The sequence below is a fragment of the Hemicordylus capensis genome, chromosome 2 (genome assembly GCF_027244095.1).
Source record: "Hemicordylus capensis ecotype Gifberg chromosome 2, rHemCap1.1.pri, whole genome shotgun sequence".
NCBI classification, from domain to species: domain Eukaryota; kingdom Metazoa; phylum Chordata; class Lepidosauria; order Squamata; family Cordylidae; genus Hemicordylus; species Hemicordylus capensis.
The window spans coordinates 179,200,719-179,214,334 of NC_069658.1; the positions used below are offsets into that span (position 1 = coordinate 179,200,719).

Sequence of the window (13,616 nt, forward strand, 5' to 3'; positions counted from 1 at the left end):
TTGTACACTAGATGAAAAGTCAATAGAAGCCAAACTGAGTACAGTAGTATGACCTAGACAGCAGAGAGCATATAACTGCAAGAAGCAAAATTCTATCATAGGAGGCAGAAGGCCATTCAGTATCCCCATCCCCACACCCACACATGGAGTGAAAATGCTACATGCTACCTCCAGGCAGACCTGTCTGAATTTGGGGGGAGGGGCTGGAAGTGCAGCTATAGTTACAGGGGTCCCACACTGCATCGCAGTAACAGAGACTCTGGTGGGGCTGGAGCAATATTGATTCATTGTAGGGAACCCTCCCCACTGGACAGTATTCCCACCCTGGGGCCCCACAAAAGCTAGAGACATCCCTACATCCATGTTCAACAGTGGGAGAAGCGTATGCCTTCATTTCCTGCTTATGGGCTTCCCAGAGGCAACTGGTTGGCCACTGTGAGAAACAGGATGCTGGACTAGATAGGCCCTTAGTTTAATGCAGCATGGCTCTTCTTAGGTTCTTATGTGGGGATTTTTACACAACTTGAAATTCTCTAATATTATTTAAATTACTGATGTCTTGTTCCTAAACCACATTTGCTTTCCCTTAGCGAATCTACAGAAGAAGGTGGAAAGGCTTCCCCTCAGAGGAAAGAGCTAGGTCGTACTAAAGCTTTTCTGCCTCCATCTCAAGTAAGACTTTGATATGAAATGTTAAATAGTATATTTCATTGTTATTTGCTAATTATCTGGGCAGGTGGTATGGAACTCCATTCAAGCATGGCTACTTAGTTCAGCAAAATGTATCATCTTGCTTATTCTTTTTCATACTTGTAGGGCTTTTATCACAATGAAGTTTCAGATCATGACATCAGCTGCTTTAGTAAGATTGAGTGAAGTTACAATATTGTATATGTGAAGAGGGAGTAGTGAAGGATTTACACCTTATTCAGTTAAAATGGGGCCTGTATAGAAAACAGAATTGTCAGGATCCCTGCAAGATAAACTTTTACAGTTCTAGGAGACATAAAAGAGAAACCCACATCATCTCAATGGCGGGAAAATAACTGTTAGAGTAGTTGCTTTTGATGTTTTTATGATGACAAAAGCTTTGGTGTTAAAAATCTTTAGGCACAGACACATAATGAATTGGGATAATGTAATTTTATACATTATATTTTGCTGGGTTTTTTTGCGGAAAGCATTGGACTTTCGTTTCCACTTTAAATGGGGGGATGTAATCTTATAATAGTTTATATTATAACACTGATTGTAAATTACTGCTGTTTGTCAACTTTTGCTGAACATTTCTATTGTTCAAAATGACCTTTGGCCCACAATGGAATTTTTTTGAATTTGAATGGTTCTCTCTCTGGAGAAACCTATGAGCCACCACCAATAGTCATCCAGTCCTGAACAATGGCTCACATACTGCACAAGGCAACATGGATGATGGTAGGAGCCCTGCTGCCTGCACTGCTGCGGGCATATCGATAGCACTGGAAGGGTTGTGCCACAGGGCATCTCTGCTGCAGTGTAAAATTGCAGCAGTCCAGTTGCATTCTTTTCACAGGGACATTCTATGCAACTTAATGCTGCAGTGGAGCTGCCCACTGCAACTCTTCCGACACTATTTACTCGTGTGTAGCAGCGCCGCCGGGGCTCCTACCATCAGTATTGCCTGGCACAGTATTTGTGAGCCAATTAGTTTTTCAAAGCTACATTTGTCCAGTTTTATTTCTATGCAAATTGTTCAGCTATTTAGAACAAGTCTCTGCCAGAATTAATTTGCTTTGTGGAGGTTTAATTCATCCTCTTGATACCTTTCTGCTACTTGATTCTTATTGGTTGTAGGGAGGGAAGATAGTACCAGTGTTTACAAAGCCCAAAAAGCCATTGACTGAAAAACATGAAAGAGGTTGTGGAGAAGCTGCAACAGTTCGGATAGACCAGGTATGAGTTCAGTAATAGATAGCGGATAGCCTTACCTCCTTGTCCATAGGTCATATAGATATTTGTCATTTAGAGAAGTCTTTCCTTATGAGTGGACCAGGGATAACTACTTCATAGTATTCATTAAAATATTATGATAATTGAACATACATTTTATTTCATACAATGAAAACAAATATTTTCATTCCAATTCTGTGTTCAATCCTAAGCGATCTTTGTGGACTATAAACCCTACTGAACACAGTGGGACTATCCATGAGTAAACATGCATAGGATTGCTCTGTTAGATCATGAAACTCTGCAATCCCTTATCTGACACTCAGCACCCTCTGTTTTAGTTTTGAATGGTTCATTAACTTAGTAAACATGTTCTGACCTGGAAAATTGTATATTCTAGTTTATTTTGTCATAGCTGAAGAATCCACACGTTCCCAAGCACATTAAGAGTAATAGTTCCAAGCCTGAACTTTAGCACTGTGGCTGATTTGGTCACTCAAAGACCTGACTGTGATTATTGTTGTCCGCTTTCCCCCTGCCCTTCAATTCTCAGGATGACTTTGAAACGGTCCTATGCAGACACACACACGGAAAATTATGTTGGAATTTCTGGTGTGCCAGGAGTCCCAGGAATTTAAAGCACTATCCACTAGATTGTCCCTAGCAAAATTGTCTGGGCAAATGACCCTCTTAATCTCTTTTCCTGACAGAAGGCCATGTGTTTTTATCAGCTGCATGACAGGGAGAAATTGAACATATTATGCATCATGAACTTGCAGTAGCTGGAAAACCTATTTCTGTTGAACTTCTTCCTGTCTTTCAACTATTAGAAGCACAGAGATTTCTGGCCAAAATCCAAATAACCACAAAAATAGTGAATGCAAGGTGACTGTAGACTTATTTTTCTTGAACAGCAGCTCCTTCTCCTCCTCCTACACGCTGCACAGCAAGCTGGTTTTTAAACTGAGGAGAGTTTCAAAAACAATTTGTTATTACATGAACTCCTCCATTCTTCAAACGGAAGCACTTCACTGGGCTATCACAAGCCAACGTTATGTGAGAGCCTGAGTGTATGCTGTGAGAGCTGTGGATCCTGGTTTCTGTCACAAAAGGAGTTAGCAGCTCCAACAGTAGGGCCCTTCATTATTTTTTTTAAATTTAAATATCCTTGGTTGAAAGGAAAAGAGAATGATGGTATGTACAGGCACATATAATGCCAAATTGAAAGTCATACTTGGGAACACTTCTGATCTGGCACATGAAACATTTGCTCAAGATTACAAGGAAAGACCATTATAGTCTTTTGCTTTCTGATCTACGGTCATCTGGGAAGTAATGGTTGTCTGTACTTCCAAAAAGTGAGCTGGACATCGGGTGCCTGCACGCGACATGCACATGCGTACAAAGCGCGCAGTTGCAGCTACTACTTCTGGTTACATCTGGTAAACATCAGAACGGGACGGCAGAGAGGTAGGCTGCTGCCCTGGTGGGCTTTTAGGGAATTGCACGCTGGCCTGGCAGGGGAAATGCCATGGGGCGGTGGGGGGTGTAAGTGCATCCTCCATGGACTACTAGTTACATTTATTAGATAGATACAAGTGAAAACCTGGTCTGAATTTTGGTTTTTCAGGGACATGCTATCATGTGCTATGGACTGAACTTGATCCATCTGCACATTTCATACAAAAATATAAACTGAAGTAAAAATGTAACAGGAACTCTATGGAGTCCCTTCAATCATACTGAGATTTGTCTAAACAAATCCAGGATAGTTTGAGAATTCCACAATATGCATCCTGCATGTCAGGGTTTTGGCTGGGCCACAGGTAGATAAGAATTATCTGGTGGAACAGGGTAGCCTGGGCCATTTTTCTGTATTAAATGGGAGTGGGGAACCAGTCAGAAAATGTGCTATCCATCTATCTGTCTATTTATTTTTCACCTCAGGATATGCTAGAGTCCTCCAATGTACAATGTATGGTTAGAAATGTACTGGACACATCAGAGAGAACTGCCCAGAACACCTTTACTCCTCCAGAATCACTTGTACTGATGGATTTATTTGTAACAAAAGTGGAAGATGTTGGACATGAAATGATTCTTCCTTGTGAGGAACGGAGTGAAATGCCAGATCAGGACAGGATTAGAAGTGATGGTGCTTCCCATCAAGCAAACATATGTAAAAATGAAATGCCAGAGAAGCAGGTTTCCTTTGTTCTGAATACCTCAGATAATGAGGATGTGGAGGATCCTAAAAAGAGAGAGCTCTCTACTGAGTCACTCAGATGTCCACTTGTTAGGGAGATGAGTTTTATGCTGAGAGAAGACAGGATCAGTGACTCTCTCAAAAACAGTCAAAAGGAAGAAAAGCATCTAAGTAGTTTGGATATGGCTGTGGAACAAAATAAAGCCATCCAGGATATCATAAAGCCAAATGACGTCAAAGAAGCAGACTGGGCTAAAAATGGAAACAGAAAAGACACAGGTCCTGCGGAGTCCATGGCCAGCCAAACCCAAAAGGAGAACAGCAGGGCTCCACCCCCACTTATGACAGATGCATCAGTACTACTCACACTTGAGGAACAAAGCAGAAATCTGCCTTCAGGTAGTGTGGCTAGAGAGGGAAGTGGCAATGGCAAAGGATCAGATCAGAGCCCTCTGCACAGAAATGGGAAAGCAGAAGAACAAAATGGCATTTGCAGCAGTACTGAAATTTTAGAACTCCGAGATGCTCAGTGCAGCTCTACAATTAGTGGAGAACCTACAGATCAGCACAGACCATGGATGGGTGGCATACCCACAGAGCAAAGTGGAAGGGACAAACCTACAGAACAAAGTAGCCCATGCAGGAGTGAGACTATTGTTGAAGAGCAAATTGGTGAGGATGGCCAAGATATTTTGAGGGGAAATTGTCCAGATACTGCATGTATTGATTTGGACGAAGCAGGTATTTCTGGACTAAAATGTGAACAGGCTATTAAAACAAGCAATCTGGTTTCCCCACAGCCTGATGGGGAGAGCAGACAAACCTCAGTGCCAGCAGTTGCCTGCAGTCCAGAGGAAGGGAGAAGTGAAAAAGAGACTGGAATAAAAGCAGGACCAACTAAGAGCATTGCTCCTTCTCCTGATGTAGAAGTCCTAGCCCTGTTCCAGTCCCAACGGCAAACAGGGGCAAAGGGATATGAGAAAATGATGTCTAATATAAAACAAACAGAATGTGATGGATGTGGTTTGAAACCTAATGAAAGTAGTCAAACCTTCTCCAGTACAGAGATTTCTCTGCAAAATCTGACGACAACTCCTAAGGCAAAAACAAAACCAAGGACAGAAAACTCCCCCTCTTTCACTGATGACCACATGGTTGGAGAAGAAATGGCAACATGTGGGGAAAAGAAGTGTGGACCCATCCATGGGGAAAGTTCCTTCTCTTCTGACAAGATTCTTTCACAACTGGAGAAAGAGGTAGTGGTGGGTGATCCTAACAGAGCAGTGGATGCTGGTTCAGAAGCACTTCAGCCTCTTCTTGCTTCAGGTGCAGGTCCCAGCATCAGTGCTTCAAGTGGCCTTGACATGGTGACCCAAACATGCTTTCTAGGCAAAAATCATCTGGACCTAGAATTTCTGCCTGATAGTCAACTACAGGGTGTCTTGGAAAGTAACAGATTTGAATTCCTACCACACAAGGTAAACTGTCAGCTCATAACTAGGTTAATGATTTTACTTTTAACATATCCGATGATTACTATTACAAAAAAGTATGAATGGAAACAGGGCTTTAAAATCATGTTATTAATCATTTTAATGTTGCACTCCTATGCACAATTACCAGTACCTGTCATTAATTTGAGAGAGAATTGATTTTGAACAGCTACATACAGGACTGCAGCCTAAATGTGGTTTAAGAGTGGTATTATTATTATTAATAATAATAATAATTATTAACAAAAATTGCATTAATTGTGAGGTAATGGTGAATTTTCCAACAGTTTAAATAATTTTGAACAGTACTCAAGTGTTGGAGAGATGCTACATAATTTACACGTCTCTACTGACTTAATCAAATGCAAGTGCCATTTCATAGTTAGTTTGTTCAGGTAATAATTATTTGCAAACCAAGTAATTAGGGTTACCAACAGTCCCTTGTTAGCAGGAACATCCCTTATTTCAGGCCAAAATTGTCTGTCCCTTACCGGGTGCCATTTGTCCCTTATTTCCAGCTAAGGGGAAGAACCTATGGCTCAGATAAAACCAGTTATTTTCACCAATAACGAAATAATTAACTCCTTTCCCTTCCTCTTCCCTACCAGAGTACTCTGTTGTTCTGGTGAGCTACAGGCATAGTGCTGCCAACAGTCCCATATTGGAGACATTAACACAAATTTTAATAGCCATAATAAGTGATAGGCTAGTTTACCATTCTCCAGATATAGGGATCATTAAAATCATGCAAGCGATGACTGCTAGATAGTGCTCGCGTGTGAAACCTATCTTTACTGGCTAACAATGCTTCTCTTTCTAGAAAACAAAATTACATCACACCCACTTGGGCTAACCATGGTTATATCCATCAGCAGAGGAGAAGCCATTTAAGTTGTAACTAGTTTAAGCTGAAAGTGGTAAAAACACATTTAGCACTCAGGCTCTCAGTTACTCCTGCCTTTTGTCCCTTATTTGGGCAATGGAATGTTGGCAACCCTACAAGTATTATATAAAATGATGATAAATTCCAGATTCAAATAGTCTCTTTTAACTGGTACAGATTTTGTGGATCGGTTGAAACTGTAGCAGTGGAAGCAGCAACTCTCATCTTACGTCCTTACACACTAGTTTCTGGAACTCCTATGGAATAGAAATCCCCACTAACTGTTGTAGTTGAGTCTGGGAGAAAATACCTGTGCTTTGTAGATGCTGCTGCTGGGTAGGAAACCTTTGTGCTGAAGCTCTGAAAGAGTCTCCTCTTCTAGGGCCAGATTATTGTATTGTAGCACCAGCAAGAATTAATATCCACTGACCTTGCACCAGATCCAGTACCTTAAGCATGACAACAAGGCACTTGCCTCCAGACGTCTATGCACTTCCTCAGAAATGCATACTAAATCAGAAGTCTCTTTTAAATATATTTTTTAAAATAACAAATGTTAATTCTGCTGATTAGTTGTCCATTCTGTGTAACACACATACTTAATTACTCCAAATGTTTCAAGATTCAGGACTATTTCCTGTTAATCTAAGGGGATGGGGTGGGTGGGAAGCACAAAGAAACATACCTAGAGGCAAAATAACATCTTGCTTCCTTGTGGGAGGTGGGGGAGAAGTGTCTGTTACAAACCTAGCTGGAATGGTAAACCCATGTCTGATCTATGCCATTTAGATGACAGATAGGGGCTTGCATGATTGAATGCTTCTCCGTACATTAAAAATAATAAATAAAACCTGCAGATAGAAAACTAGCGTGCCGGGTAGAAGAGTAGGCTAAAATCCTTCTCCCTGACATCTGGTTTTCTTTACACAGGGATGATTTAGTAAGATGGAATATTCGGTCATGCAAGTCCCCCAGCCCACCTCTCTCTGCCACACAATTGGAAGAGGTAAAGCCCAGGCACAGATGTGTTACCTAACTGTGAGAACCAGGCCTAACTTTTGTGGTTGAACCAAACTATTAACTTGGGAAGAGGTGTGTGGGTGTATAAGTAATATTAAATGTGTCAGAAGGTAGATTGGGTGTACTGGTAGATCTTTGGGTAATTTGCTGTATATTGGCAAGAGTTTCTGACACCTAATTGTGTAAGGATAGCAACAATAAAAAGTCCCCCCAACAACTGGGCTGCTGAAAGGAAGAGAGCAAAGGGAACACTAGGAGTGCTTTTTGTGAACTCAATTCTGGTACTGAAAACACATTCCTGGGCTGAGCATGTGTTTAGAACAGGACTGTTCCACTTTGGCCCTCCAACTGTTTTTGGACTACAACTCCCATAACCCCCAGCCACAGTGGATTAGCCAAGGATTATGGGAGTTGTAGGCCAACATCTGCAGGAGGGCTGAAGTTGAGAGCCCTGGTTTAGAAGCACCCTGTTCCAGAACAAGTCCATCACTAACATAGTTTATATAGAGAACAACTCTGGACTTCTGGACTACATTTCTCTCTCTTCAGCTATTCTGATGACATGGGACTCTCCCTCACTTGTTCACAGCTCTGTTCTTTCCCTGCTGCTGAATGAAGACCCACTTTGCTCCAGAGGCAAACTGTGAATTAGCTAAGAGAGCTTTAAGACCTTGGAAAGGAGGCCCCCGCCCAGTTCTACTAGTCCTGCATCTGCTGCTCCAGAGACAGCCTTTTTTCCTTTCTCTCCAAAAGCCTTCACTTTATTCTTACCCAGCCTGTAAATCCTTACTTTAAATTGCTGTAATTTAAATTACTGTAAATTCTTTAAATCCTCCCACTTGGGCTGCCTGGGTCTACTGCATGAATTACCCTCTTGTTTTTAAAGGAGATGAATGGTTAATTTTTCCCTCCTCAGTCTGTTTTTTCCATAGTTACTGTTAGCTTGTCTGTTCTCTTGACTTGGCTATTCAGAACTGGGCGGGCTTCTCCTTCCGAGAGTCTTAAAGCTCTCTTAGTTTCTTTGCATAGTCCTGTAGGAAGGATAACCTACCAAATGTCCTCAAATCCAGCAGCAAGAAGCAGCATGGGTAAGTAACGGATGCTCCTTTCCCCTCTTACTACAAATTGGGGGAAGGGAAGAGAAAGAGAAAAGGAAGATAGCAGTGACTGGTGATGTTGTGAGTTAAGAGACTTGCCATCAAACTGCATTGAGAGTGCAGCATAGGGATGTGTCCCCTTGCCTCTTCAGAGTAGCTCAATCTAATAATGCTCTGAAGTCCTCTCTGACTACTACTGACTAAATTAGTTATTGTCATTATTGCTATAGACTAGGAAGAAGCAGGGTGGTGAAAAGGTTAGAGGGCTGGGCTAGGACCAGTGTTCCCTCTAAGGCGTGCACATGTACATGCACTCACAAGTTTTTTGATGTCCGCTCAGTTAATTTTAGATCCTGCTCAGGTTGAATGAAGAAGACCTCATTCTGAATGCACATGCGCACTCACTGCCTTGATCTTGCCGCTCATAACAAAACTCATTCCACACACAGATGAAAAAAAATTAGAGAGAACACTGACTAGGACTGGGTTCAAATCATCGCTTGGCCATGAACCTCACTGGGTGAACTTTGGCCAGTCAGTCTCTCTCCACCTAATGTGAGGATACAGTGGGATGAGGTGAGGAAAGAACCGTGTGTGCTTCCCTGACCTCGAGGGAAAGGTGGGATACTGTAATATATAAGAACAGCACAACTGAACAAGTCCATTACTGGTATGATTTATAGAGAGAGCATTCCTGGACCTCTGTACTGCATTTCTCTCTCTCTTCAGCCATTCTCTCTGGATAATCAACATTTCAAGGGTAGGAGTGATCAAAGTGCTGCAGAAGAACAAAGTGGAACTGAGACATCAGCCCCAGTTGTTCTTATAGGGCCAGGTCATCCAAATAATGCCAAGTAGGTGTCTTTTCTAGTGTGAGCTTTCTTCTTAAGAAATAGCCTTCCTTATTTTGCATTCTGGACAATCTGATTAGGCCTAGATCCATGCAAGAAAAGAGTACTGTGTTAGTTTGTTTGAGGGACATTTTAAATTCCATCTTTATCCTGTCCACACACACCCACACTAGAACACACACTTCCTAAGGACTTGGGGCAGGTAGCAGCAATTTATGAAAAAGAATGCAGTAAGAATATCCCATTAAAATTTGTATTCTGGAGAAATATTGCTTATATCCCATGTAAGAGACACTGTTTTAGAGCTTGGATTAATATGGATATAAGGCATTTGCAGGCAAACTGTAGATTCATCTAGCCCAGTATCGTCTTTTTATTTTATTTTTTTAGTTTCTTCTCTCAAATGGATTTTATTTTATTTTTAAAAGGTCTTATTTAGGTATAAAAGTAAGAAAGAGAAACAGCAACCAGTGTTGTCTGTTCTTAATAGCAGTAAACTCTCTAAGGTCATTGACAGAGAGTATAAACTCTATTACCTGAAATCTTTTAACTGGCAATGTTAGGAATTGAAACTGGAACCTTATCCATGCAAAAAATGTGCTTACCACCACTGAGCAAAGACCCACTGGGTTTTGTTTCTTCTGTGAATGGCGAAATGCGGCTCATTTTGCACCTGTCCTGATAGGCAGAGTGGCAGAAGAGGAAAGAGAGATCTTTTTCCTCATTGAATTGATGTGTGAGTTCATATTATATTTGGGAGGGAGTTAGTTCCTCTTGCTATACTCATTGGCAAGTCTACTGCACAGAGCTAGTTGTGAATATTTGGATAGAAGTGGAGAGTATCTTCTGTGCTGATCACAAGCAAGACAAGATACAGGAAAGAGGTGAATCTCCTATCTCTGGGGCTTTGCCTGTCATGAGAACTGAAGTGAACATTTTCATTGAACTTCAACACCACCATATTTAATAAGGTTGTACTACTGGTCCAACCTGTCGCAGACATTTGTGTGTTGGAGTTTGCATTTAAATTTGTACTAATGAAAACGTATTGAGTATAAAATAGGTTCATTTGATTTTTTTTACCATTTTCACTTCACTTGAGTTATTTAAAAAGTCATGACACAGAAATGCACAGATGTGCCATTTTGAGGCCTGTGAGGAACAGTTGAAGAAATTGGGTATGTTTAGTTTGGAAAAGACTTGTGGTGGGGGGCGGGGTATATCACTCTCTTCAAATATCTGAAGGCCTGCCACATAGAAGAAGGAGCAGCTGTGTTCTCTGTTGCTCCTGAGGGCAGGACTAGAACCAATGGGTTGAGATTACAAGAAAGCAGATTTAGCCTAGACATTAGTGTGAATGGGTTCTGGCAGGGGCTGTAGTGGCTGGCCCACGTTTGGCCTCAGAGGTTTGGCCCAAGCAAAGGGGCAGTCCTTTTGGCCCTTCAGGCACCATATTTTGCCTTCACAGACTGGGCCTTTCCTGAGCTGGCCCACCAGCCTCTCCAAAGAGTCATTGGGCTCCTGCCTCGCTCAGCCCTCCTCCTCCTCTACTGCCCCCCATCCTTGGCCAGGCCAGCTTTATATAGCCCCTGACATGTGGGGCAAGCCTCGCGAGACCCACCACATCTCGCGAGACTTTGGTCCATTATCTCACGAGAGTTACCCCAAATCTCGCGGGACATTGTCATTGGGGTCCGATGCAGTCTTGCAGTGAACAGGGGGCTAGACACAGACTTCCCCAGCTTCAGGGAGGGGAGTATCACCTTCCGCTGGGCCCAGGAGAAGTGGTGCCACCCAGTCAGGGCAAGATCTTCGCCGTCCCCCACTGTGCTCAGTGGGTTGGTGGCGAACCCCCTGACAATTAGGATGAATTTCCTACCTGGAATTGCTGTTTGGCAGTGACGAGGAATACTTATATACCAGTTTTCAACAAAAGTTCCCAAGTAGTTTACATAGATATAAATAAATAAATAAATAAATAAATAAATAAATAAATAACTTTATAGTGAAACAGGTGGTTCCCATTACCATTTTGCCTGGGGCTGGTGAGGGTTGCGGGGAAGGCAGGATCGTTCTTACCTTTTCTCTCGCATGACCATCGGCTCCTGCCCCGCTTGCCACACCAAGCTCACACACGATCGCTGCTCAGTGGTGGATTTAAGGAGAGGCACGGTAGGCACTTAACTACAGTGGCAAATCTGGGGGGTGGCAAACTTTGCTGCTCCTCAGATTTTGCTGCTCCTCTCTGGGGGTGGGGGTGGCTGCAGCAAGTGGTGGGGGGGTGGAAAGCCCCCTCCCCATTTGCCTTTAAAATGCTCCTGCCTGCGTGGCGCGGGCAGAGTGGGGTGGCAGCAACTGCAGCAGGGAGGGTGGGTGGTGGGGTGAGGGGAAGTTCCCCCTTTTAGCAATGCCCGCTGCTGCATGGAGGGATGGGTGGCCCCGAAAGGCCTATAACAGACTGCAGCCCCCGGGGCGTGCAGTCATTTCAGAGGGAGGAGGGGGACTGGAAGGAGCTCTCCCTCACCGCCCTCGTTGCCCCATCCCTCCACACAGCATCCCTCTAAGAGGGGGAACTTTCCCCTCACTCCACCATGACCCCCACCCTCCCCGCTGCAGCCGCTGCCTCCCCATCCTGCCGGCACTGCGCAGGCAGCAACATTTTAAAGGTAAATGGGGGGGACTTCCCCCTCACACACCCCCACACTTACAGTTGCTGTTGCTGCAGCCTTCACTGCCCCCGTCCTGCTGCACAGCAATGGTTTTCAGAAAGAAAAAGGGGGAACTTTCCCCTTGCACCCCATTCCACCCTCGCTGTGGGCCGGCAGCCGCCCAGAAAGGGGTAGCAAATCCTTGGCTGCCTATGGGGGGCAAAAGGCTTGATCCACCCCTGTCGTCGCCACTGCAGCAAGAGAGAGGCGGTGGGGAGGCCGCCTGGCCTCCAGGAATCCCACAATGCACCATGCAAGGAGTGGGGTGCATTGTAGAATTCCCAGAGATCGGGTGGCTCCTTCCCCAGGCCTCTATGGTAGCAATGGCTGCTGGCGGCCTGTGCTCCCACACAACCAAGCAGTGGGGTATCTCTCTCTTAGCCTGGGTGGAAAACCCAGGCTACCTGGCAGAGAGGCACCAGAATTGGGACCAATATCACGATCAGGTCTACCTGGGTAGGGCTGTGCTAGCCCAGACAGACCTGGTTGTGTGAACGACCTCTGTCTGTATTCTGCCATGGTGGGCTCTCCCTTGCTGGAGATCTCCAGATACAAGCTGGACAGACATCTCTCAGAGATGATGCAGCCCCATCTTCCTGCACTGGACAAGAAGGTCTCCAAGGAACCTTTCAGCTCCAAAAATTCTATTGTCCTGTGATTATGTGTTACAGATCTGATGTTCTGGTTCTTTCATTTTTTAAAATCAGGGTTGAGATGATGGAGAGGATTTGTGATTCATTCAAACAAGAAGATGCAACAGATGTTGTTTGTGGACTGATTAAAGAGCTCTCCAATCTCAAGTAAGAACATATTTTAGTGTTTCATGTGCTGCATATAATATGAATTTTTAAATTAAAGGCTGAAAAAGCAATCATGTGTGACAATTGCTTCTAGAGAATCCCAACGTAATTTCACAACTCTCCCACCAATCAAACCACCCCTATAGGACAACAGTCCTAACAAGCACTGATACAGAATACCATCATGCAGCAGTGTCATGGCTATGCTTGTTGTGTGAGGTATTTCATTTTGTTAAATTGCTGCTGAGCGAGCATGGGATGCTGAGTAGCTTACAGCAGGGATGGTGGGCCATACTTGGCCTAACGAGGCAACGGCTGGAGCCAAGAGCTCAGTAAAAGAGCCAGAGGCGTATCTAGGGAAAATAGCGCCTAGGGCAAGCACTGAAATTGCACCCCTGTCCATACAGCATATATATGGACAGGATGCATGCATTTTAAACACCAAGTCTGGTATTGTATTCTGAACCTTGCCTGAACTTAGATGTAGAATGTATCTGTCTAGCTCAAGGTAGACAAGTGTGTGTGACAGCATGGTCCTCTAAATATGATCTAATTTGGACAGAGAGAGAAATGGTCATTGTACCCTGGACGAAAGGATGCTTGTGGCTTCAAGTGGGTCATGAAAGCAA

The 13,616-nt window shown here is 43.6% G+C and overlaps 1 protein-coding gene across 7 annotated transcripts in view; it reads left to right on the plus strand.

The window, feature by feature from the left end:
- BRME1 (break repair meiotic recombinase recruitment factor 1) overlaps window positions 1-13,616 on the plus strand; it is a 30,453-nt gene that overhangs the window by 11,067 nt on the left and 5,770 nt on the right. For 4 of the 7 annotated variants that reach the window (XM_053296467.1, XM_053296463.1, XM_053296464.1 and 1 more), the window contains 5 exons: window positions 591-672; window positions 1,834-1,932; window positions 3,877-5,613; window positions 9,358-9,482; window positions 12,895-12,987. In XM_053296467.1, the coding sequence (XP_053152442.1) occupies window positions 3,880-5,613; window positions 9,358-9,482; window positions 12,895-12,987 (1,952 nt within the window). In that variant the 5' untranslated portion in view covers window positions 591-672; window positions 1,834-1,932; window positions 3,877-3,879. Of the gene's footprint in view, window positions 1-590; window positions 673-1,833; window positions 1,933-3,876; window positions 5,614-8,120; window positions 8,620-9,357; window positions 9,483-12,894; window positions 12,988-13,616 lie in introns of all 7 variants that reach the window. The other 3 variants (XR_008316258.1, XR_008316259.1, XM_053296466.1) reach the window with 3 other exon arrangements.